The sequence below is a fragment of the Hemiscyllium ocellatum genome, chromosome 22, assembly GCF_020745735.1.
Source record: "Hemiscyllium ocellatum isolate sHemOce1 chromosome 22, sHemOce1.pat.X.cur, whole genome shotgun sequence".
Lineage (NCBI taxonomy): Eukaryota > Metazoa > Chordata > Chondrichthyes > Orectolobiformes > Hemiscylliidae > Hemiscyllium > Hemiscyllium ocellatum.
Window position 1 is genome coordinate 21,957,286 of NC_083422.1, and position 26,304 is coordinate 21,983,589.

Below are 26,304 nucleotides of genomic sequence, written 5' to 3' on the forward strand. Positions count from 1 at the left end.
AGTAAGGGTTTTGTCCTGTGGCAAAAAACTTCACAGCAATGCCAACTCTCGATAAATTGAAGCACTGACATCGGCTCAACACAACTTTCATTTGTATCACTGAATCAAAACCCTAACGGAAAATGCTTTAAGTATATAAAACAACAAGCTCGGATGTCTAGCAAAAAGAACTACGCAATGATAGAATGTGAGTCTGTGCCCTCAATTCATAACTTGGGAACCTCCAAGCCTGGTTATACTTCTATGAAAAAGAAAGGGACTTGGGGTACTTGTATACAAAACACAGAAAACTAGCACACTAGGGCAGCAAGTAATCAGGAAGGTTAATAAAATATTGGCCCTTATTTAAGGGGTTTAGAGTATAAAAGTATGGAAGTCTTACTGCAGTTGTACAAGATACTGGTGAAACCACACCTGGAGCACTGTGAATAGTTTTGGTCCCCTTATTTAAGGAAAGATATCATTTCATCAGCAGTTTGGAGAAGGTTCTCTAGGATGATCCCTGGAATGGAAGAATTGTCTTATAAGCAAAAGGCTAAACAGGCTGGGACACTACTCACTGGACTTCAGAAGAATGAGGGGCGATCTCATTGAAACATGTAGTATTCTTAACAGGCTTGACATGGTAAATGCTGAGAGAATGTTTGTCCAGAGTCTAGAAAAGAGGGCATAGTCTCCGAATAAATGGATGCCAGTTTTAGACTGAGATGTGGAGCAATTTCTTCTCTCAGTGGGTTGAGAGTTTTAGCAACTCCATACCATGGAGATCTGTGGAAGCAGAGCGTTTGTGTGTACTTAAGGCTGAGAGAGATTCCTGATCAGTCTGGGAATCAAAGGCTATGGGAAAAGGCAGGATGTGAGGAATATCAGATCATTCATGATCCTATTAAATGGCAAATCAGGCTCAAGGGGCCAAATGACCTACTCCTGACCTTGTTTTTCATGATTGATTGGTCATAATTGATTGAAGGCCGGATGCATTTTCAAAATGAGAGTTAAAACTGTGAACAACATAATTGTTGTTAAGCTGTTCTTTGCAACCCCTTTCCTGTGTGGCATTAATAGAGACTTGGAAGTTATTGACATTTTCACCTGCAGACAATATACAACTAAAGGAAGATCCCACGGCAGAAACATAATAAAAAAAGGTTTCTCACCCAAAATATAGCACTGACAGCAAGACCAGAATCTTGTAGTCCAGTAACCAAAAATTCACATCTTAACATAATGCTAAACTGAAGCTAAATGAAATTTAAATTTGGAAGAAATTATTTTAGTGTACCTGAGAATGTCAGAGTTAAAACTCTCACAACACCAGGTTATAGAGCAACCGATTTATTTGGAAGCACTAGCTTTCAAAGCACTGCTCCTTTACCAGATAGTTGTCCTCCTGATCATCATCACCATCACCTGATCATCAACCACCTGATGAAGGAGCATCGCTCTGAAAGCTGGTGCTTCCAAATTAACCAGATGGACTATAACCTGGTGTTGTGAGATTTTTAACTTTGTACACTTCCTAACTTTGTATGTGGGCGGCATGGTGGCACAGTGGTCAGCACTGCTGTCTCACAGTGGCAGAGACGCAGGTTGAATTCCCGACTGACTGTGTGGAGTTTGCTCATTCTCCCCATGTCTGTGTGGGTTTCCTCTGGGTGCTCCGGTTTTTCTTCCCACAGTACAAAGATGTACTGTGAATTGGCCATGCTAAATTGCCCATAATGTTAGGTGAAGGCGTAAATGTAGGGGTATGGGTGGGTTGCGCTTCGGCGGGTCGGTGTGGACTTGTTGGGCCGAAGGGCCTGTTTCCCCACTGTAAGTAATCTAATCTACACTCCAGTGCAACACTGGCACGTCCAAATCATGAGAAAGACAGGAAACTATCATCACTTAATCAAGAATCTACTTTCAGTAGTAATTCACCCATGCGTGATAAACTTGCATATTTTGCAACTAAGCAAATGTGCAAAATGCTAAAGTGATTCATTTTCTGGTGTTATACAGAACAATTTAAATTAGCCTTTATCCTAAACTCAAAACAAGTTATCTTCTATAGCCTCATTGTTGTGGTTTTGTTTGCCAAGCTGGGAATTTGTGTTGCAGACGTTTCGTCCCCTGTCTAGGTGACATCCTCAGTGCTTGGGAGTCTCCTGTGAAGCGCTTCTGTGATGTTTCCTCCGGCATTTATAGTGATTTGTATCTGCCGCTTCTGGCTGTCAGTTCCAGCTGTCCGCTGCAGTGGCCGGTATATTGGGTCCAGGTCGATGTGCTTATTGATTGAATCTGTGGATGAGTGCCATGCCTCTAGGAATTCCCTGGATGTTCTCTGTTTGGCTTGTCCTATAATAGTAGTGTTGTCCCAGTCGAACTCATGTTGCTTGTCATCTGAGTGTGTGGCTACGAAGGATAGCTGGTCGTGTCGTTTCATGGCTAGTCGGTGTTCATGGATGCGGATCATTAGCTGTCTTCCTGTTTGTCCTATGTAGTGTTTTGTGGAGACCTTGCATGGGATTTTGTACACTACATTGGTTTTGCTCATGCTGGGTATTGGGTCCTTTGTTCTGGTGAGTTGTTGTGTGAGAGTGGCTGTTGGTTTGTGTGCTGTTATGAGTCCTAGTGGTCGCAGTAGTCTGGCTGTCAGTTCGGAAATGCTCTTGATGTATGGCAGTGTGGCTAGTCCTTTGGGTTGCAGCACAAAACACTACATAGGACAAACAGGAAGATAGCTAATGATCCGCAACCATGAACACCAACTAGACACGAAACGACACAACCAGCTATCCTTAGTAGCCACACACTCAGATGACAAGCAACATGAGTTCGACTGGGACAACACTACTATTATAGAACAAGCCAAACAGAGTTACAGCCAGGGAATTCCAAGAGGCATGCATTCATCCACAGATTCAATCAATAAGCACATCGACCTGGACCCAATATACCGGCCACTGCAGCGGACAGCTGGAACTGACAACCGGATGCGGCAGATACAAATCACTATAAATGCCGGAGGAAACTTCACAGAAGCGCTTCACAGGAGGCTCCCAAGCTCTGAGGATGTCACCTAGACAGGGGATGAAACGTCTGCAATTTGGCGAACAGAACCACAACAACGAGCACCCGAGCTACAAATCTTCTCACAAACTCTATAGCCTTATTAACTGAAGATGATAATGATTCATAATGCTTTGCAAAAGATACATTTATGATATAGAAAAATGAGAATTAAATCTATGAATCAAGAAAGAATGTCTTTTTTTTAGCAACGCACACAAAACATTGCACTTAATAACCAAAGAAATAACATGTCTCATAAAAACTCTCATACCTGTTTATCAAAATGAAATTCTGCGGGATCATTTTCAGCAGCTCTGATAGGAGAGGTCTGCTCTCTATTATCATCTTGAGAATGTTGAATGACATTGCTGAATAGCAGGGTATTACTTGTTGATAAATCATTCACACTTTGGGAGCGGCTTTGTTTGAAACTATTTCTCTGAGTACAGCCAACAATTCTTTCAGTATCTAAAAAAATACTGTCCAAATGAGGCAAATCACTTGCTTCAGTTTTTCCTGCCCTGTAACTGTAGTCTCCAAATGCAGCCCTTGTGCCTAGTAATAGTCCACTGGAAGCAAGAGAATCCATTTGACTGTTCATGCTTGCTGAAGTAAATGATAATGCTGAGATTTTAGCTTTGAGACTTTTCGTGGAAGACATTTTCCCGAACGTGAAGGGAGGTTTTAAGGATCGTTCTTTGCTTTCATCGAAAATTAAGTTACAACTCTTGGGCAAGTTCTTATTTACTGCTGCTATACTAGAGAGCTTCTGAGTCCCATCACTTGACCTGTTCGCATTTAACCTTTCTGATGGAAGACTGTTCTTTGGAATGAAATTAACATCATTATTCTTAATTCTAAAATGTACCTTCTGAGGACAGTCTGTAATATTCAGCATTTTGACAGAGCCGACTGAAGACAAAGAATCTGCAGTAATGTCAGAAAATGAAATTGGTGAATGGTTAGATGTGACAGATCTGCCGAGCTCCATTTTGGATTGATGAAGATGTTGAGAACTGGCCGCCAATTCCGTTGGTAGTTTTGGTAGCATTCTCTTCCGAGCTGTTGATCGTTTCTGAGGAAGAGGTGAAATCCTGTCGGCCTCACGTCCTTTGGTATTCATTTCAGCAGAATTCATAATGAGCACTGGTTCCCGTCTCTCGCACGATTCTGCTGAGCTCATGTCATCTAAACCTTGCTGGAAAAGCTGATCACCTTCAACAGTTAAATCTGGATCTACGTCTTGCACACATTTCTCAGTCTTGCAAACAACCTCCACTGTTCCGCTGTTCTGCATGTTTAAGTCATATGGCAGGTCTTCAGTGCTTGATGAGCCATCTGCTGGGTTTCTTTCACTTGTTTGCAGCTCATGACCTACACCTTCCTGACGCATCTTCTCTTTCCAGGTCTCTTCACATCCATCTATGTAAAGATTTTGAAAATGCAGATCAGTCAGATACCAAGATCCATTTAAAATAAACAGAAGGCATGTGTAAGTTAACAAAATGCACTCCAGAATAGATGACAGAATAAATCTGAAGTAATAATTCAATCTCACTGAATGAAACACCTGGGGAGTGAACTTATTCAATGTCAAGATCACAGAACAGGCATGTCCCAAATGTACAGTTAAATTTTCATCACTCCCAATCTTTTTCCCACTGAAGTTCATAATTTAAAATCTTTCTGGAGAATAGTTTTCTAGACTTGTCAGTTGAAAGTAGAAAGCTTGACAATATTTTCCAAGTTTGGAAAACATCTGAAAATGAGCCAAAAATTTCTTGTGGCCAGGAAAATAATTATCTAACACCTACCTTGGAAAGCACCAACAGATTCAATTGAAAGTACTCTTCTACCTATGGCGGACAGATTACGGCAAATACTGTCTGAGGATAAGCATTTTAGTTTCTCTTCACAAGTGGTGATGATACTCTGCAGAACGTAAATAAATGGGTAACATTATTAAAACATCTATATTAATAATACATGTCATTGTAATAAAGCAAAAGCTGAGATGAATGGGTCTTTTTCTGGTTGGAAAGTTGTAATTATTCCGGTGCCACAGCTTTCAGTCCTTAAGCCCCAACTATTTCCAATTTTTATTAATGGCTCGGATGCAGGGAGAGAAAATAATACAGCCAAATTTGCACATGACTCTAAAATAGGTGGGAAAGTAAGCTGCAATAAAGAACTAAGAAATTTACAAATAATCTCTATGTATAGTTTAGGTGAATGGGTCAAAGTTTGTTCGGTGAAGTTTAACATGGAAAGTGTGAGGTTATCCATTTTGGTCAGAGGAATAGAAAGGTAACTTATTATGTAAATGGAGAGAATTTTCAGAATAACTTAAGAGTTGTAGAGTCAGAGAGATGTACAGCATGGAAACAGACCCTTCCATCAAACCCGTCCATGCCGACCAGATATTCCAACCCAATCTAGTCCCACCTGCCAGCACCCAGCCCATATCCGTCCAAACCCTTCCTATTCCGTCCAACCCATCCAAATGCCTCTTAAATGTTGCAATTGTACCAGCCTCCACCACTTCATCTGGCAGCTCATTCCATACACTTGCTGTGGAGGGAAAGGATGTCCTCGTGTACGAGTCACAGAAAGTTAGTATGCAGGTACAGCAGATCATAAGGAAGGCAAATGGAACTCTGGCATCTATTGCTAAAGGAACAGAGTATAATAGTAGGGAAGAGTTGCTGCAACTGTATAAAGCATTCGTGAGACTGCATTTGAAGTAGTACATACAATTTTGGTCCCCTTATTTGAGGAGGGATGTGGTTGTATTGGAGTCAGCTCAGAGGAGGGACACTAGATTGATTCCAGAAATAAGGAGCTTGTTTTATAAACAGAGATTGAACAGTTCAGCTCTATACTCTCTGGAGTTTAGAAGAATCAGAGGAGATTTAATTGAGATACATGAGATGCTAATGGGCATTGATAAAGTAGAAGTAAAAAGGATGATTCCTCTTAAGGGACAATCTGGAATGAGAGGTCATAGTTTTAGGATAAAGCAGAGCAGATTTGAAACAAAAGAGGAGAAATTACTTCTTTCAAGGGGTCGTGAATCTGTGAATTTACTTCCCCCAGTGTGCAGTGGATGCTGGGACATTGAATAAATTTACAGAGGAGATGGATTTTTAATTAGGAATAGGTCAAAGGATTATGAAGCGCAGGCAGCAAAGTGGAAATGAGGCTGAGGTGAGTTCAGTCCTGATCATACCAAATGGCAGAATAGGCTCAAGGGGCTGAACTGCCTACTCCTGCTCCAGGTCCTTATGTTCTTTATGCTTTTGTCAAGCAGCAAGGTGAGTTTTGTGTCTGTAGCAATGAGTTACCAGTGAAAGGGATTATAAGTTGCCAAACACTTTAGTAATACCATAACTTGCCACATTCATACTCAGATTTTTATATTACCAAATGCACCAATAAAACGGATAACTGAAAACAAAGGGGAAACCTAGTAAATTCAACTCACCACTGGCTGTGGGAACCCTCAATGATGCTCAGCTTCTCAGGCTACAGTTCATGGCCACCAGCCATACATACCCTCGTCCAACCTGTTGGCATCCAACAATTGCCAACCCCTCTTCACCATTATGCCACATCTCCAATCCACTTACGGGCTGTTTGTGAACCACAGACTAACATTACAGGGTGGACCAGAAATAAGCATGAAAGGATTATGGGCATGGACAGGAACCAAGCACATGGATTAGACCAATTTAAATCTCAGGGCAGCTAGCAGGCATATAAACGATGCAGTGCCATGTTCCTGATGTTGAGCTAGGACTTGCCAAACCTCTTGTGCAATCCTGATGTGCCAGCAATTTAACAAATAGGGCTCAATTTTACTGGGAATCAGCTAAGTGTTTCATCAGTTTCATACAGGCTTTATCTCTGAGTGAATTTTCTCATGCTAGCTTACCAAATTCACCTTATTAACTATGCATCTTACCCCTATAGCATCTACTTGTTGCATTTCTTGCATTCTGTGGGCAGAGGTACTCGTCACTGCCAGGACATGCCCATGTTCCAGTTGTGCACCACGTTAGATGCTGTCAGCCCGGAGCTACCCTGCATGCTTCACAACATTTGACAAAGGAATATCCACGCCTTCGCGTCCTCCTTCCCCAGGATCAGCAGACAACAACCAGTGTTCCCTCTAATTTTCTTTCCGGCAGTGCAGGCCTCCAAGATCCATGTGCAGTAGCGACTTCCAGGACTGGAAGTGAATGTTGTAATCGACGAGTCATCACCAATCATTGGAGGGGCTGCATACACACAACTGCGCAGTTTCAAGGGAATGCTGACCATGACACCTTCACCCTGCCAGCAGATTGCCACCCTGATCAGTGTAGTGTTGATGATCTGGAGAAGTACCCAGTAATGCTACAAGGTTAATGATCTTCTCCGCTTTGCGAGGGGTGAGTATCATCATCTTTTGTCATTGTACAAAACTTCCCCTGTTTCTCATGGCACGTGATATCTCCTCTCCCTCACTCCCACCCACCCAATCCCTTCGCGTTACGAACTGTGCATGGCATCAGCACTGCCCACCCACTCCCTCGGAAGCACCTGATCACCTGCGCCAGCACAAACTGCTTTGCCAGGCACTTTCATTTCCTTTCATCACTCCCTTTATCTTATTCCAGGAGAAAGCAGCCCAGAAAACAGTGGAGAAAGTCAAGAAGGGAGGCAGGGTGCCCAAATTCAACTCCTCACCCCGGTGTGAGGAGAGGATCCTGGCACTGGCTTGTGGATATGCCAGATACTGACAGCATGGTGGGTTTTCTTTATGATTAATATCCTGAGCACCTGCTGGTAAGCATGCCATTACCTCGCGTCCATAGGTGGTCAAGGAAGAAAAGCTCCAGACCTCTGGCATTTGGATGACAGATGGAGACCAAGAACCTTCTCAGCCCCAGGCAGGAGATGACCCAGCGATATGAGTAATTAACAACTTCCACAAACTGCACAAGTAGACACAGCAGCAGCAGACAGCTTTGTCAGGGGGTCTAGGCAAAGTATTCCAAAGGCTGTAGGACTGTAGCAACACAGGAGAGGCAGGACTTGCAAGGTCTGCTGGATAAATACACAAACCGATTGTTCTACACCTTTGTGCTCACCGCCACCAGCCAGGTAACAGGGGACCGAGGAGCCTCCTCATGAGGAGACAGGATGGTGCCACTAGGCACTGTACAACCAGGCCTCTTGCATAGTCTTCTCTCAGGATACTTCAGTGGTGGCTAGACCTTTCACTTCAACTCTGCCTGCCAGCCTTAGCCCTCTGGGAGTTTGAGCTGAGGAAAGTGTTCCTACCTGTGAGTAGGACACACAATGTGTCTGCACCCTCTAAACAGAAAGCTCCTTGCGGTCACCCTTCACAACTGTTATTCCCTCAATGTTACAGCATGCTGACTCCAAATTCCACAATTCAGTTCACAAATTTATCTTCCTCAGAAATGACCCTGATGAACCTCTGACTTTGTGTGGATGAACCCCCTAGGACTGACAATGACTCGTCTGCCTTGAAAGGATAACCCAATCTGGTGAGACTCACCAGACACTGACGGATCTCGATGCAGCTCCCTGTCTCGTTTCCCATGGCTCTCTCAACTGTTTGCACTAGACCCATAGGTTTCAGGTTGGCCCATCCCCAGAGATACAAACCCCCTGACTTTGATCATCCCAAGTGGCTGACAGACCGGACTCAATGAGGGGGCAGTAAGCCAATGTGTGTCAGATGCCAAGATCCATGGATGGAGGGGGTTGCATGCTATTGCTGTTGTTGACAGGTGGGGCCAGAGGAGCAAGCACTGAGCTGGAGTCACTGACTTTCCTGTCACAAATTGTCTCCGTCTAGTTTCTATTCAGCGGGCACAAAAACTGGGTACTCCATATCAACAAAATGTAATTAGATAATGATTGGGCAGAAGATGCCCAATCAAGTTTGAATATGCTCATGAATAAATTCAAGAACAACTTCCTCCCAGCTATAATTAGACTTTTGAATGGACCTCTGAAGTTAACGTTTATCTTTCTCTCTCTGCACTTTCTCAGCGACTATAACGTTATACTCTGCAATCTTCTTCGATCTGATGCACTTTGTATGGTATGATCTGCCTGTAGAGTGCACAAAACAACACTTTTCTCTATATCTTGGTTTTCCCAACTTTCTCACCAATGTCTACAGCAGAAGAATGCACCCACAGAATAATATCTAGTGGGACAAAAAGTGCCAAACAAACTGACGGTGTGCTGAGGGTAAAGACTCGTGAAGCTTTTGAAAGAGGAGTGTGAGGTGGCAAGATAAAGATGTACTGCCAAAATTGGGACAGCTGGATAAGACTAGTCAAGAAACAGCCTGACATCGTCACAGTCGTGGAGTTCTCTTCTGGGGTAAAAGTGACCTGTACAAGAAGAACAGATTGTACCTGAATTGCAAGGAGACTAATATACTGGCAGGGAGAGTTGCTGGAGCTGCTCTGGATGATTTAAACTAGTAAGGGGTGGTGGTGGGGGGTGGGAGGGAGGAGTGTGGGACCCAGAGAGATAGTGGGGAAAGAGATCAACCTGAGACTGCTACAGCTGGGAAAATAAGTGAGTCAAACAGTCCGGGCAGGCAGGGACAAAGCAGAGAACAAGGTAGGACTGATAAATTAAACTGCATTTATTTTAATGCAAAGGGCCTAAGAGGGAAGGCAGATGAACTCAGGGCATGGTCAGGAACAAGGTATTGGGATATCAAAGCAAGTACAGAGACATTGCTCAGGGATGGACAGGACTGGCAGTTTAATGTTCCAGGATACAAATGTTACAGGAAGACAGAAAGGGAGGCAAGAAAGGAGGGGGAGTGGCGTTTTTGATTAGGAATAACATTACAGTTAGTGAAGGGGGACATGAGATAGCTTTGGTAAATAGAATTAAGGAGAATCCAAAGGGTTTTTATAAATACATTAAGGACATAAGAGTAACTAAGAAGAGAATAGGACCACTCAAAAATCAGTAAGGCAACCTTTGTGTGGAGTCGCAGGAGATGGGCAGACACTAAATGAGTATTTTGCATCGGTGTTTACTGTGGAGAAGAACATGGACAATATAGAATGCAGGGAAATAGATAGTGACGTCTTGAAAAATATCCATATTACAGAGGAGGAAGTGCTGGATGTCTTGAAATGCATACAAGTGGATGAATCTCCAAGATCTGATCAGGTGTACTCTTGAACTCTGTGGGAAGCTAGAGAAGTGATTGCTGGGCCTCTTACTGAGATATTTGTATCATCGATAGTCACAGGTGAGGTGCCGGAAGACTGGAGGTTGGCTAACGTGGTGCTACTATTTAAGAAGGGTGATAAGGACAAGTCAGGAACTATGGACCAGTGAGCCTGATGTCATGATGGGCAAGTTGTTGGAGGGAATCCTGAGGGACAGGATGTACATGTATTTGGAAAGGCAAGGACTGATTAGGGATAGTCAACATGGCTTTGTGTGTGGGAAATCATGTGTCACAAACTTGATTGAGTTTTTTGAAGAAGTAACAAAGAGGATTGATGAGGGTAGAATGGTAGATGTGATCTATATCGACTTCAGTAAGGCGTTCAACAACAAGGGTCCCCATGGAGACTGGTTAGCAAGGTTAGATTGCATGGAATACAGAGGGAACTAGTCATTTGGATACAGAACTGTCTCAAAGGTAGAAGACAGAAGGTGGTGGTCAAGGTTGTTTTTCAGACTGAAGGCCTGTGACCAGTGGAGTGCCACAAGAATCAGTGCTGGGTCCACTACTTTTCATCATTTATATAAATGATTTGGATGTGAGCATAAGAGGTATAATTAGGAAGTTTGCAGATCTCACCAAAATTGGAGGTAAAGTGGACAGCAAAGAAGGTTACCTCGGATTACAACAGGATCTTGATCAGATGGGCTAATGGGCTGAGGAGTGGCAGTTGGAGTCTAATTTCAATAAATGTGAGGTGCTGCATTTTTGGAAAGCAAATCTTATCAAGACTTATACCCTTCATGGTAAATCCTAGGGATTGTTGCTGAACAAAGAGACCTTGGAGTGCAGGTTCATAGTTCCTTGAAAGTGGAGTCACAGGTTGTCAGGATAGTGAAGAAGACATTTGGTATGTTTTCCTTTATTGGTCAGAGTATTGAGTACAGGATTTGGGAGGTCATGTTGTGGCTGTATAGGACATTCGTGAGGCCACTTTTGGAATGTCGCATGCAATTCTGCTACCTTTCTATCGGAATAATGCTGTGAAACCTGAAAAGTTTCAGAAAAGATTTCCAAGGATGTTGCCAGGATTGGAGATTTGAGCTATAGGGGGAGGTTGAATAGGCTGGGGCTCTTTTCCAGTTAGCTTCGGAGGCTGATGAGTGACCTTATAGAAGTGTACAAAATCATGAGGAGCATGGATAGGATAAATGGACAAGGCATTTTCCCTGGGATGGGGGAGTCCATAACTAGAGTGCATAGGTTTAGAGTGAGAGGGGAAAGATATAAAAGAGACCTAAGGGGCAGCTTTTTCACACAGAGGGTGGTACATGTATGGAATGAGCTGCCAGAGGAAGTGGTGGAGGCTGGTACAATTGCAACATTTAAAAGACATCTGGATGGATATATGATAGGAAGGGTTTGGTGGGATAAGGGCCTGGTGCTGGCAGGTGGGACTAGATTGGGTTGGGGCATCTGTTCGACATGGACGAGTTGGACCGAAGGGTCTGTTTCCATGCTGTACATCTCTATGACTTCTTGACTCTCTGACTCCATCAATACTTCCCACTACCTCAGGAAATCAATCAACACAATCAAAGACCCCTTCCACTCCGGTTATACTCTCTTCCACCCTTTTCCATCAGGCAGAAGATATAAAAGTTTAACTACACATAGAGGAGGAGAAATTGAGGACTGCAGATGCTGGAGTAACAGAGTTGAAAAATGTGGTGCTGGAAAAACACAGCAGGCCAGGCAGCATCCGAGGAGCAGGAGAATCAATGTTTCGGGCATAAGCCCTTCTTCAGGATGAGGCTGGTGTGCTAAGCAGGCTGAGATAAAAGGTAGGGGGGAGGGAATTTGGGGGAGGGGCGCTGGGAGTGCGATAGGTGGAAGGAGATGAGGGTGAGGGTGATAGGCCAGAGAGGGGGTGGCGGAGGAGAGGTCGGGAAGAAGACTGCAGGTCAAGAGGGCGGTGCTGAATCCAAGGGTTGGGACTGAAATCAGGTGGGGGGAGGGTAAATGAGGAAGCTGGAGAAATCTACATTCATCCTGTGTGGTTGGAGGGTTCCTAAGTGGAAGAAGAGGCGCTCTTCCTCCAGGCATCATGTGGCCAGGGTCTGGCAATGGAGGAGGCCATTGGCGGAGTGGGAGGGGATGTTAAAGAGTTCAGTCACGGGGCGGTTGGGTTAGTTGGAGTGGGTGTCCCAGAGGTGTTCCCTGAAAACTACACAAAGATTCAAGAACAGCTTCCTCCCAACTGTAATCAGACTTTTGAACAGACCTCTCAAAAGTTAACATTTATCTTTCTCTCTCTGCACTTTCTCAACAGCTATAAAACTATGTTCTGCAATCTTCTTCGATCTGATGCACTTTGTACGGTATGATCTACCTGTAGAGCGCAAAAAACAACACTTTTCTCTGTGTCTTGGTATATTTGAGAGCAATAAATCAAATCAAACCAAATTAAAGTTTTGCCAGGATATGGTTTCAAGGAGTCCAAGCAAACTGGAATTAAGGGCATTGGGGGGAAAATAATTTTCACTGGTTAGAGTCATTTCTGGCACATAGGAAGATGTGATTGTTTAAGATCAATCATCTCAGATCCAGATCCAGGAGTTCTTCAGGATAGTTTTCTTGACCTAAACATCATCCATTGTTTCACTAATGACCTTCCCTCCATCATCAGGTCAAATGTAGGGTTGTTTGCTGATGATGCACAAAGTTCAGAACTCCTCACAACTCCTGAGATATTGAAGCAATCCATGTTGAAACGCAACAAGAACTGGGCAATATCCAAGTCTGAGCTGACAAATGGCAACTAACATTCAGGCAACATTAGTGCCACTTAATGGCTATTTCTTCTTAAATGGAATTTAATCATCGTCCCTTGACATTCAATCACATTAGTATCATGAATCCCCAACTAACAATATCCTGGAGATTACCATTGACCAAACAATTAAAGTGGCCAGCCATATTAATACTGCGATTGCAAGAACAATTCAGATACTAGAAATCCTGCATCAATTAACTCACCTCTGACTCCCCAAAGGCACAAGTCAGAAGTCTGATGGAATACTTTCCACTCGCCTGGGTGAGCACAATCTCAATAACACTCAAACAGCTTGGTACCATCCAGAACACAACAACACAAATAATTGTCACCAAATCCACAGACATTCACTCCCTTCGCTACTGCTGCTTAAAATACACTGCAATAACTCACCAAGCCTGTTCTGAGAGCAGCTTGCAAACCTATAGCTACTTCCACTTGGAAGGACAAGTGCAGCAGATACATGGGAACACCACCTCCTGAAAGTTCCCCACCAAGCCACTGTTATGGACCAGACCCAACCCCCCTCAAAAAAATATGAAGATAGTCTAGACCCTAACCTTTTCTTATTTTATAGGTAAGTGTAAGGCATTGTTTTCCTGTTGCAATTTGATTGGTCAAACTACCAGGCTTGAAACAAAACACACTTTGTTCATATGCTTGAATAAAACACAGACAAAATAGAAATAAAAGAATTGGCTCAACTGCAACTCTATTGAAATGCTTAAGAAAACAATATATATATTAACTATTACAAATTAATTGTTCCAATATTGTAACACCCCATTAACACACCCTTGGGAATGTGTAATTCAGTCAAATGTATTGTCTCACATTCAATTCTAACAAAAGGATGAGAACCACAGCTTTCAGCTGTAACAGAGAGAGGAGTAAGAGCTACCACATTCAGGTTCAAGGCACCAGCAACCGCTACTGAAGGCTAAAACTAAAAAAAATCCTGATTCTGTGGGAGCTTGACCCCACCCATTCAGGTAAGAAACTGCAAGGCTCCACAAGCTGTTTAGTGGCTCAAGCAGTCTGTTCGGTACCTCTGTCACAATCTTTCTTCACAAAAAAAACAGGACAGAATACACCTCTTAAGTCCATAATATCATCACATCATTCACCATCCTGACTTAGAAATATATCAGCATTTCTTCAGTGTCACTGGGTCAAAATCATGGAATTCTCTCCTGAACAGTATTGTGAGTTTACCTACAGCACATGGACCACAATAGTTCAAGAAGGCAACTTATCATCTTCTCAAGGGCAACTAGGGATGGACAATAAAATCAGTGGTGAGCCACTTTCTTGAATTGCTGTAGTCCGTGTGATGCAGGTACACTCCTCATACTGTTAAGAAGCAAGTTGAAGGATTTGTACCTCGCAACATCAAAGAATAATGATATAGTTTCAAGTCAGGATGGTGAGTGACTTGGAGGGATTGTCAGGTTGTGGTATTACTGTTCATCTGTCCTGGTCTATCGACATGGGTTATGGATTTGGAAGGTGCTGTCAAAGGAACAGAGGTAAGCTATTGCAGTGCATCCTGTAGATGGTGTGCACTGGCTCATCAATGTACCAATAGTGGAGGGAGTGAATTTTTCAGATTTTGGATGAGGTAGTGGGGAGGAGAGGATGGGGGATTAGGGACGGTGGTTGATTGGTTTGACTGCTCATCCTGAGGGATACTTAGGTCCAGGAGTTTGGCATTGAGACACTTGCCTCCTGAATCCACCAAGTTTCTTGCCTTAATGAAACTGCTAGAGACACCAGAAGTCCATTATTATTATTATTATTAAATCTGCATCAGATTGATTGCTCACTCACTTTACAGGCTCAGATAGAGCTGGAAGTGGATGGTTAAAGTCAGGTTTAGGGACAAGAAACATAGTTTTCAGACTAACCCAAACTTGCCTTATTTCTTTAAAGTTAAAGATCTCATTCCCAGACTACTCCCACTTTAGAACCTCTCACGCGTGGCCCACAAATTTCCAGCTTTTTCAGATAACCAGTTGACCTATATTCCATACATAATCCAAAATTTGCATTATGAAGAGTTTCTTACACAAAGTTATACAAAATGATTTTATACTCAGGGCTCTACATGTATGCAGGAAAAATAAAGCCATACCTAAATTCCACCAAGTATCTCAAAATCATACCTCGATGTCTGGTCTGTCTTCAGGCTTTTCCTGCTGCATTTGATCGAGAAGACTTCTTAATTCTTGGCTGAGGTTTGGTTCTAACTCTGGCTCTATCACAAACTCAGCTGCAGCAGCTAGCGTAGCCCCCAAAGAATAGACGTGAGCCTGAAAATATTAAGAACATGCATAGAAAAGTTACAGTGTTACAATATTTGTTGGATATCCTGGTACATTGAAATATATGCACTATATAATGTAACTCTCACAACGTTCCAGCTGTTATCTCAGCAAAAATAAATGACATTGTTTCAGGTTAAAGTTACATTTATTGCTGAACAAAATGTTTTTTGGACAAAAAACACAGTCGTTTCATTAGAAATCAAGTAGCACTTGATACGATAGGCACCTTAAAAAGTAGGAATTATGTTTTCTGGAGAACTTATAAGGAATTATATTACTTAGTACTAGTCCAAACAATAAACTGTGATAATGTATTGAATGATTGTATTACATGAGCACAAAATCTAAAGTTTTTCTCATCGCTGCACTTACAATAATCACCATGACACCCAGATTACCAATGATATGTTATTATTATTACCTGACAGCACTTCAGAAGACTGTACAGGCAGTCCTAGAGTTGCAAATGGATTCTGTTCTTAAGTCCATTTGCATGTTGATTTGTGTGCAAGTCTGAACACAAAGCAGGACAATATAAAATATATTCATAAGTACAGGAAATGAACATTGGATCTTTAAAATGAATATTAATGCATCCCTTTAATTCAGCATTGTAAGTCATATGTTTATAAACTGGGGACCCACTGTAAAAATTATTTAACAAACTAATTTGCGTTGAAGTCCCAAAATTTGTAAAATTTGGGTGGGAGTGGATTAGAAATCTGTACATCGCAACCTTGAATATTCATAAGAACACATTCTCAACAGTCCTCTGTAGTAAAGAATTCTATAGGTTCACCAAACTCAGAGAGAGAAAGAAATACAGCAAAGTGTGGTTGGGAGAAGTTATTCACAGGAAATGATTCACAGGAAAGGATTACTTTTACTTTATCGTAGAGCCCAAAGAAGCACTGTTGGTCCAGCTGGTCATAGTAGGAAAGGTTACAAACATATCCACATCATTTTTTGAACACAGGTCCTCTTCTGATTGAATTCAGGTGGGAACTGAAGGCCCACTCTTGTTAAAATTTCTGCTTCTATTCCAATGATCTAGTTGGAGAACAGTGTGTATGCTTCAAGGACCAATTGGATTTTGTGACAGGAGACTCAACTCTAAGGTCATACCCCTACTAATCCTCCTATGTCCCAATTAGTTAACTTGCATCTGTAATTTTTATTGTGTGTTCTCCAGGCCTCAATTTGGCTTTTTACATTTATCACAGTTGTGGAATACAATTCACAGAGCAGTGATAAATGCTGGAATATCACATGATAACAGCTGAATTTTACTTGGCTGTTGTAAATCAGAGTTATTGATGTCATTCTCACATTAATACATATACTGTGTCACGAACTAGGGACAAGGTGAATATTAATTGGATTAAAATTAAAACGCATGCTAATCTTGAAATAAGTGCTGTAGTCATACTTAATTTCTTCCTGGCATAATTAGATACTTGACAAAGGATGGGCTTTGGAATTGTTAGTTCAGAAGTTGCAACAATAACAGGCTGTGTCAGAATATTATTCACTCGACACAGAACAAGGGAAGAAGGAAACAGAAAATAGAGACCATTTGAGCTATTACAGAAACTAGACCCAATACCGAATGTTGAGATTTCAGAGGCCTGAATGAAGTTGGATATTATAACATGAACTAAAACTCTATTATTGAGAAGTTCTTTGGCTAACTGAGCTCAACTAAAATGTCCAATTCTTAGTCCACACAGACTCAAGTGTGGTCATCTTTCACCACAGCAATGGAATTACTTAACTTCTAACTCACCATGAGCAATCCCATGGGAGATCTGCCTGTTAAAATATAACTTGACACTGACAACACTGCACCATTTAGTAATGTCAGTACAGGCTAAGTGATTCAGAGAATGTTAATCTATTAATTGGCCTGATCCAAAGATCACATTCATCATTTGTCCAATTGTATAAACAAACAGCTTATATTTCAATGACTAACCAAATACACAAGTCCTAACATGCAAGGCCAAGGACATGATATTGTGAAACAAGTCAATGGAGTCTAGTATCAACCAGGCCCTGTTAAGACTCCTGTTACAAAGAACAGGGTTTTTTTTTGTTCTGTCCAGATTTGCATCAAAAGATTGAGATTGCTTTTCATGACGTAAAGGTGGAGGTGATCAGACTTTGTGAGTATCTGCAGTGATTCAATGGGACTTACTAAATAAATTAGTGAGAGCAAAACAAGTGACAATACATGTAATATAGCTATTGTGTTAGTGGAGAACAGGTTTCCTTTACAGCAAGAAATTTAAATGAGCTAATGATCAATAAATGTAATACACGTATAGTCCAACTGAGTAGCACATAGGGAGGTTTGTTTCATTTTGACAGCCTCCTTTAAATGTTGCTGCCTATTTCACACAAGCATCCAGAAGTAGCTCACCAGGTTCAAGACTGTACAGGACAGAATTAAGCCAGTTGGTTCATTGAGTGTGCTCTGCCCTTCAATCATGGCTGACAGCCAATAGAAATGCAAACTGTCCTGGAAAAAAAAACACTCTGGTACTGCTGTAAAAGGAGCAGTCAATCTATGATGGGCCCATTTAAGATATTTTTAATCAACCTGTTCAGAGATGTTACAACACACCTCTGGAGCAAGTGGACCATGAATGCAGGTCACCTGGCTCAGAGGTAGGACACTACCACTGCGCAACAGGAACCCTATATTAAAGTTACAGTACAGAACCAGGGTCCACAAAAGAGTGCAGGTATTTCTATCCGTTATGAGCCCACTTAGCATCACAGGCACAAACTGATTTCATCCCTTTTGCGTCTGTTCTTGTTGATGAAAGTGATGTTGAGTGCCAGGCTAGTGTGCTTTTATGTTTGATTCCAATGTTGCTAATTGTGGAAATGGTTGTAAGTACATTAAGTTTGATCAAGCTGCACAACATAATGACATTCATCCCAAAGAGATGTATGAAATTGAACAGCTTTGCACAAATAATAGTTCATTTATTTCATACCATGAAGGGCTTCGAAGTCCTTGAAGCCTGACGTTGTTCCTATGCACTCGAAGTTGGTAGATGTGATTCCAATATTAAATATGGGGATATTGGAACCTAAAAATCACAGGCCACTTGCATTGATGTTTGAAAGAAAGATTGAAAAAAAGAGGAACTGATCTGACCAATCCACCACAACAAAATGCAGAACCACATTGTACACCATCACAATCCTCATTGACCACCTTGATATACATACAAGCAGTCATGCAGTCTCTTGCAAGAGGTGAGCAGAAGAGAAACTTAGGACCAATTTCCACAAGTTGCCCACAAATATGTCAAGCTACCAACTTATCCACATGAAATCTATGCTCAGTGCACACATGTTCAATAGTCAATTTCCCTTGACAAAATAAATTCTCCTTAATACCTAATTCTTTAATGCCCTATTCTCCGACTTAGCTAACTAAAATCATGAAGAGAACAGACTCCAAGTATTCCTATCACAACTTCTGGTGGCTTTGCACTTCTCCAATGAAAAAAAGACACTAAATCCTGGACAGCTAAAATCTGGATACCATTTTGATTGACCTCCTTTGGAAGTTTTCCAGTGCCTTGATATCCCCACGGTATATCATGACCAAATTTGTGTCTCTAATAATTTTTACGTACAACTTAAATACAATGTTGTTGGTATTAGTCAACAACAACTTGTATTTATACAGCAGTTTTAACATATTAAAGCATTCCAAAGTGCTTCACAGGAAAATTAACCAACAAAATTGGACCCTGAACTATATAAGGAGCTGACCAGATGGGTAATTAAGGTTTGATCAAAGAAGAAGGTTTTGCAAGAGTCATATAAGTAGAGATAGAGAGTTGTACAGAGAGTCTACGAAGGAAATTCAGAATTTGGAGTTGAGGCAGCGAAAAATACGGCCTCCAAACATGAAACAATTAAATCTGTGGATGCTGAAAAGACAGGAATTTGAGAAATACAGAGATCTCAAAGGGTTGTAGAGCTGGAGGAGGTTGCAGGGATCGGAAGGGCTAATGGAAGTCTTTGAATACAAAGATGATAATATTAGAACAAAGGGGGGGGGGGGTCCTTGTTTGGGGGCTGATCATAACAAGCTGCTTGTCTCTGTTGCATATAGGAGTGCAGGTAACACAGTGATTCTGCAGACTCATCATCTGAGTGCTGGTTTTGATGCCTTTCTTATCAAACATTCTTCTCCACAGGTAACCGAAGGCTGGAGGAGCACACTGGAGGCAAAATTGAGTTTCAGTAGCAATGGCTGCCGTTGCTCAAAGGATGTGGCCAAAGTATGAAATAGCTTCCACATTGGCAATGACTTGTCATTGATCTTGATTGTCAGAGGTTTGAGGGGGGAGAGGTTGTTTTGAATAGCAGGAACAAGCTGGCATAGGATCTTGGTGTTCCAGATGTTTAGCCTAAGGCTAATTCTTTAATTCACCTCCATGAATGGGGTTGGAGCTCAGCATCTGAGATAATGCATCCACAAACATTATCTGTGTATTGCAGGCTTGATGACAGAGGTTGGGCTGCTCCTGGTTCGAGACCAGAGGTGACAGATGACAGACTGCTTGTCCAGTACAGTTGCTCCACTGCAGAGGGGAAGTTATGGAGATGAGGTTCAGTGGTGTGGCAAGGAATTTGGATAATTTTGTGTGATGACAGAGCTTTGGTGATGCCAGTTTGCATTGGTATAGGGTCTATGGTAGGATCCATTGGTGAAGATCACAGCTTGTATACCATCATGCAGCAGGAGCAGAATGGTGATAAATTTCAGAGGGCAGCCAGATTTCAGGAGGACACTCCACAACCTCCCCGTTTTGACAGAGCCAAAGGCCAATGTGAGGTGGACAGCTGGCGGGCATAAAGGTTCCTGGTGCTCTCTGCAATTTTCTTAGACTTACTCGCTGTGAAGATCATGTCCATCTCAATGGGTTAAATTTGCATTGTAACTTCAAGAAACAGACACAGATAAAATCGTGCAATGACTTCTCCTGTGACAAGCAGCAGGATACTCCTTTATAGTTCAGTCTCGACATCTTTCTTAAAGTTGGTCACAAGTATAGCCTTTAAGAGACCTTGGCTTGCCTGCTTCCTTCCAGATGAGGGAGACGTTGTTATGAAAGGAATTTTCTATTAGCCTGAGTAGCATAGGCAGGTGTAAGACAATTGAAAAAATACAGCAAGATTGAATAAATAGCCAGATTCTTGGCATTAGGGGAAAAGAGCTTGCGATTTTTCTTGCAGTTTAAATAGCGAGTTTTGAATCTTGCGGCTGAGTGACGATACCTTATGTCCATGCACTTGCATCTCATTGTGAGCTAATCATGCCTCAGTTATAAGCAGCTCACAATAATCCCCTTCTCCTCTCACAAACTAGCTGGTGCAAAGTCCTTACATGAAAGTCAAGACATTTAGGTAGCAGCAGCAGCAGCAGCTCATCCCATTCATCTCGAGGCTTTCATCCAACTCCACAGTTTTCACTGTTTCCCTGCAGCACTCCACCATTTCCCAACCTTTGACCAGGGAAATCGGTATCTCCAAACCAACAGCCTCGCCACATTATCATGACTGCTTTGATGCCAACTCACACACTACTTGTGCCCTTCAGGACCTCACTTTGGAGCTCAGGATTATTTCACAGGCATCTCCAATATAACATTAGCGGTTTAGTCTTGCAGCACACGCCTACATAAGGTTACGTAGCTCGGAACTTCTTACCGAAACCTGCCATTGGCCTCCTTTCCTTGCAAAGAAGTTAAAGCACACTGTCAAAGTCATAGAGTCATAGAGATGCAAGGCACAGAAACAGACTGTTCGGCCCAAATCGTCCATGTCGACCAGATGTCCAAACCCAATCTAGTCCCACCTGCCAGCACCCGACCCACATCCCTCCAAACCCTTCCTATTCATATACCCATCCAAATGCCTCTTAAAAGTTGCAATTGTACCAGCCTCCACCACTACCTCTGGCAGCTCATTCCATACACGTACCACCCTCTGCATGAAAAAGTTGCCCCTTAGGTCTCTTTTATATCTTTCCCCTCTCACCCAAAACCTATGCCCTCTAGTTCTGGACTCTCCCACCCCAGGGAAAAGATTTTGTCTATTTATCCTATCTATTCCCCTCATAATTTTTTAAACAGTTATAAGGTCACCCCCCAGCCTCCAACACTCCAAGGAAAACAGCCCCAGCCTATTCAACCTCTCCCAATAGCTCAAATCCTCCAACCCTGGCAACATCCTTGTAAATCTTTTTTGAACCCTTTCAAGTTTCACAACATCTTTCCAAAAGGAAGGAAACCAGAATTGTATGCAATACTCCAACAGTGGCCTAACCAATGTCCTGTACAGCCACAACATGACCTCCCAACTCCTGTACTCAATACTCTGACTGATAAAGAAAGCATTCCAAGCGCCTTCTTCACTATCCTATCTACCTGTGACTCCACTTTCAAGGAGCTGTGAACCTGCACTCTAAGGTCTCTTTGTTCAGCAACACTCCCTAGGACCTTATCATTAAATGTAGAAGTCCTGCTAAGACTTGCTTTCCCAAAATGCAGCACCTCGCATTTATCTGAATTAAACTCCATCTGCCACTTCTCAGCCCATTGGCCCATCTGATCAAGATCCTGTTGTAATCTGAGGTTACCCTCTTCTCTGTCCACTACACCTCCAATTTTGGTGTCATCTGCAAACTTACTAATTGTACCTCTTATGCTCACATTCAAATCATTTATGTAAATGATGAAAAGTAGTGGACCCAGCACCGATCCTTGTGGAACTCCACTGGTCACAGGCCTCCAGTCTGAAAAACAACCCTGTACCACCACCCCCTGTCTTCTACCTTTGAGCTAGTTCTGTATCCAAATGGCTTGTTCTCCCTTTATTCCATGAGATCTAACCCTGCTAACCAGTCTCCCATGGGGAACCTTGTCCAGTTCCCATGAGGAACCTTGTCAAACACCTTAATGATGTCCATTTGGTCACAGCTACTGCTCTGCCCTCATCAGTTCTCTTTGTTACTTCTTCAAAAACTCAATAAAGTTCGTGAGACATGATTTCCCATGCACAAAGCCATGCTGACGATCCCTAATCCGTCTTTGCCGTTCCAAATACATGTACACCCTGTCCCTCAGGATTCCCTCCAACAACTTGCCCACCACCAACATCAGACTCACTGGTTTATAGTTCCCTGGTTTGTCCTTATCACCTGTTCATGCTGCGTTCCCCTGTGAATCGATCACCTCCTACATTTTCCAAAACAGCATACGTGTTTGAAATGGGGATAGCCACAGAAGGTTCCTGCACTTACTGCCTACTTCTCTTACCTTTCCTGGTGTTAATCCATCTATGTGACTGTATTTGTGACTTTTCCCCCATCCTATAGCTGCCATCCATCACATACCATTGCTATTGCAAATTCCTCATTTCCTTGAACTTTCTCTCCAACCGATCTATTCAATCTGATAGGACTTGCAACCAACAGCATTTATTGCAGATATAATCCACAGTAACCCGTAATCTCTCTTTAAACTCACACATCTGACAAGAAGTGCATATCACTCTACAAAAGGCCATTTTTGCTCCTTCACAGTCTACAGACCCAGAAAATAACATTGTCTTATTCCTCTACAAAACACTGCTCCAAGTTAAATTATTAGTTATGGCTTATATTTTAAGTTTATCAAGAGACATATCTCAAAAAGCATATTATCAAGAAAGAACCCACTATCCTCACTACTGAAGACTTCCTGTACGACACACTTAAAACTATTCACTTATCTGTTTCTGTGCGGTGACTTTGCACAAATAATTCCTCCAAGATCAGTTGTGAATTTCACTGTTGTTAATTTTCCCAGATGCACTCCATTGTTCAGCGATACATGAATTCAAACAGCAAAGGCAGTAACTGTGCAGGTTCACTGTGGTGTCAGTTTCTTTCTCTCTCTTTCTCTCTCTCTCTCTCTCTCTCCTGCATTGACCTCACCATCTGCTTCCTTTATCTGTACCTCTCCCTTTTTAAAACTGCTGTTGTTTTGACTTTTTTTTCTCCAAAGTTCCAAAACAATGCAACAGCATATAAGCAGTAATTACTGCTCCTGGAATTCGAGGAAATCACCTCCAACACCTAAAGTATCTCAAAAAAGAAGCAGCTGTTACATCCAGAAATTTTCCCCCTCCTCCACCTTGGATTATTGCTTCATAGTGTTTAATGGGAGGGCTCTGGAGTACCATTACTGATACACTGTTCTATTTCCAACCTTCCATATGGATTATCTACTCATGGATCTGAGATGGAGCCCATGGTCCAGGGAGCCACTGAAAACCTGTGTAGCAGCTTCCAACCCTTAATCCATAAATCTGTCTGGAATATAAATGATGGCATGTTCTCCAGAGCACAGCTCTTTGAGTGTTTCTCTGTGATGAAGGAATTCCAAGGAATGGGATTCTCTAACATTGTTGGCTTACCCTCATCACAATGGACTGCGCCCACATCACTCTGAGAGTACTCCATCATCCACCTGGAGAGTTTGTCAACAGGCACCCACTCTAACAATGTTCAATATATATTTGATCATCAATGCCAAATTTTGGAGGTCTGTGTTAGTTATCCAGGGAGCTGTCATTACTCAATTTCTCAACGTACTCAAGAACGCACAGGTTTCTGCTTCAATCCACATGCCTGTGGTCATACAGACACGGTTGCTGGGAGACAAAGGCTATCTCTTCCAAACAGGACTCATGTCACATTTATAAATTTACATTTACAAATCCCTCAGTAGGATACACAACAGTGGTACAACGCTGCCCATAATTTTATCAGAACAACAGTGCAGCACACCTTGAGCCTCCTTAAATGAGGCTTTGTTGCCTGCACCAGTCCAGTAGGGTCTTGCTGCACAGTCCATAAAAGGTGTGCTGTTTCACAGTGGTATGCTGCACTCTTCACAAGTACAGCCAATAAAGGGGAGAATATTCTAGATCATATAAGAATCAGAACACTGACTGGGACATCCAAGAGAATATGACAGAATTATGCCCAATCAAGCAAGAAGGGCCAAACAGAATGGTATTCAAATCAGTTCCAGGATAAATTAGCTGGGTGCGTACCTTCTGTACCCAATGTGTTAGTTATAAGGTAAGCAGTTCTTGATAGGTCCAGAATACACATGGACATGTTTATTTCTGCACTCCTTGAACTTTTAAGTTGCTCAATAAATCTTTCCTTATCTATATGATTGTACATGTGGTATCTTTGGCTGATTCTACCACAAGGTATTTACAAAATACAGATTCTTTTCACTGATCAGGAGGAAGCAGCAATGAAACAGGGCAGTAATACAGCAGAAAAGATGACTGATCTCACTGCCTATTGGTACAGACTGCTTTAGTGTCTGAGGATTTGCAAACAGCACTGAAAATTGTGCAACTGTTATTGAATGCTCCCATTTTTGATTTTAAGATGGAAGGAAGGCCACAGCTGAAGATGACTGGATCTTTGACATAACATTTAAATCCTTTGATCCTGCTGTAATCAGTGGTCACTAGCATGTCCCTGGATCTCAAAATTAAACTTACCAGTCCAGTCTATATTGATTTTTTTTGTAGTCAAACATTAACAGATTTGTGACAAAAGAGAATTTTTCAAACTTTAACAGGTTTTGGGTCTTATCTGCTGCGTATCGTTTTTAGCTATACATTCACCACAGCGCATCTCTCATGTTCAGTAATATTTTCACACATCTCTTCCACAAAAAAAATAGAACATGCAGCATTCTGGTTTCTGTGATTCCATTTTTTTTCAATGTGAAAATCCCAGAAATTAATATATGGCACTGGAAAAGCACAACAGGCTATTCTGTGAAAAGAAGCGTGACAAATTCTCAACTACTGTTTGACTTCAGATGCACTGTAGTAACTCGATTGTTTACCACTTTCTTCCATTAGATGGCACACTCTCCCCGACGTCAAACATTCCACACAGTGATACTGCTGTTTTCCTTCTGAAATAATGTTTCCATTTTGCTGGATTTGTGTGAGAGATATCTAGTCTGCTTCGGATGGTTGCTGGTCAGTTTAGGAGGGATTCCTCAAATACTGACAGAATTGGCAACATTCACCAGAATTTCTTCTGACCGTGACCGACTATAGAAAGACCAATACAACTGGCATCCATTTTTGATATGACAGAAACAACAGATTACTCATTTTAGGACAGTGTTTTTTTTCACTTTGTTGAGCATATGCAGTTCCAGACACGACAGAGGTCTGATATTCCTTAGAGTGATTGTTTTAAAATATCACCAGTTTGCATTATCATTTGTACCACTGCCAACATGTGAGCTATTGTTCTTTCTTCATCTAAAGGCAGCAATGTCACTGCACATTACTTCATTTTGCTCTAGGCATACTAACTCTGAGTTCACACAGTAACTTGTAGTACATGCCAACAACACTCAGTACTTGATGCCAATAAGTCTCCAGTCCCCATTGTCTCTAGTTTTCAGATTGGTACTAGGTCGCATCAATTGTCTCTTTAATTGGCCCTTGGGTATTAAACTGCTGTGAGTGCTAATGAAAACCTGGTACCATGAAACCTCAGATCAGAATCTGTGATCCTTTCTTTGACGGGCTTATGCAACTTACGCTTATTATGTCCTATTGTGCTTTGTGGGAGCAAAGCAGAGTGTGCTGTTCAATGACAGAAGTAGTGAATAACAAATTCAAATGTTGAAGCTGCAGGAAGATGAACTGATTGAGACAATGCCAACCTTTGTAATGAACAGGTCCTGTGTCAGCATCAATACAGATGTCATTGTGAAAATCTGCATGTT

General features: G+C 42.0%; 1 protein-coding gene across 1 annotated transcript in view; it reads right to left on the minus strand.

Moving 5' to 3' along the window:
- The window catches only part of LOC132826137 (kinase non-catalytic C-lobe domain-containing protein 1), a 179,990-nt gene that overhangs the window by 105,384 nt on the left and 48,302 nt on the right, over nt 1-26,304 (minus strand). The window contains exons 4-6 of the mRNA XM_060841784.1: nt 15,284-15,430; nt 4,872-4,989; nt 3,329-4,479 (exon numbers count right to left, since the gene is read on the minus strand). Coding sequence (XP_060697767.1) covers nt 3,329-4,479; nt 4,872-4,989; nt 15,284-15,430 — 1,416 coding nt within the window. The remainder of the gene's footprint in view (nt 1-3,328; nt 4,480-4,871; nt 4,990-15,283; nt 15,431-26,304) is intronic.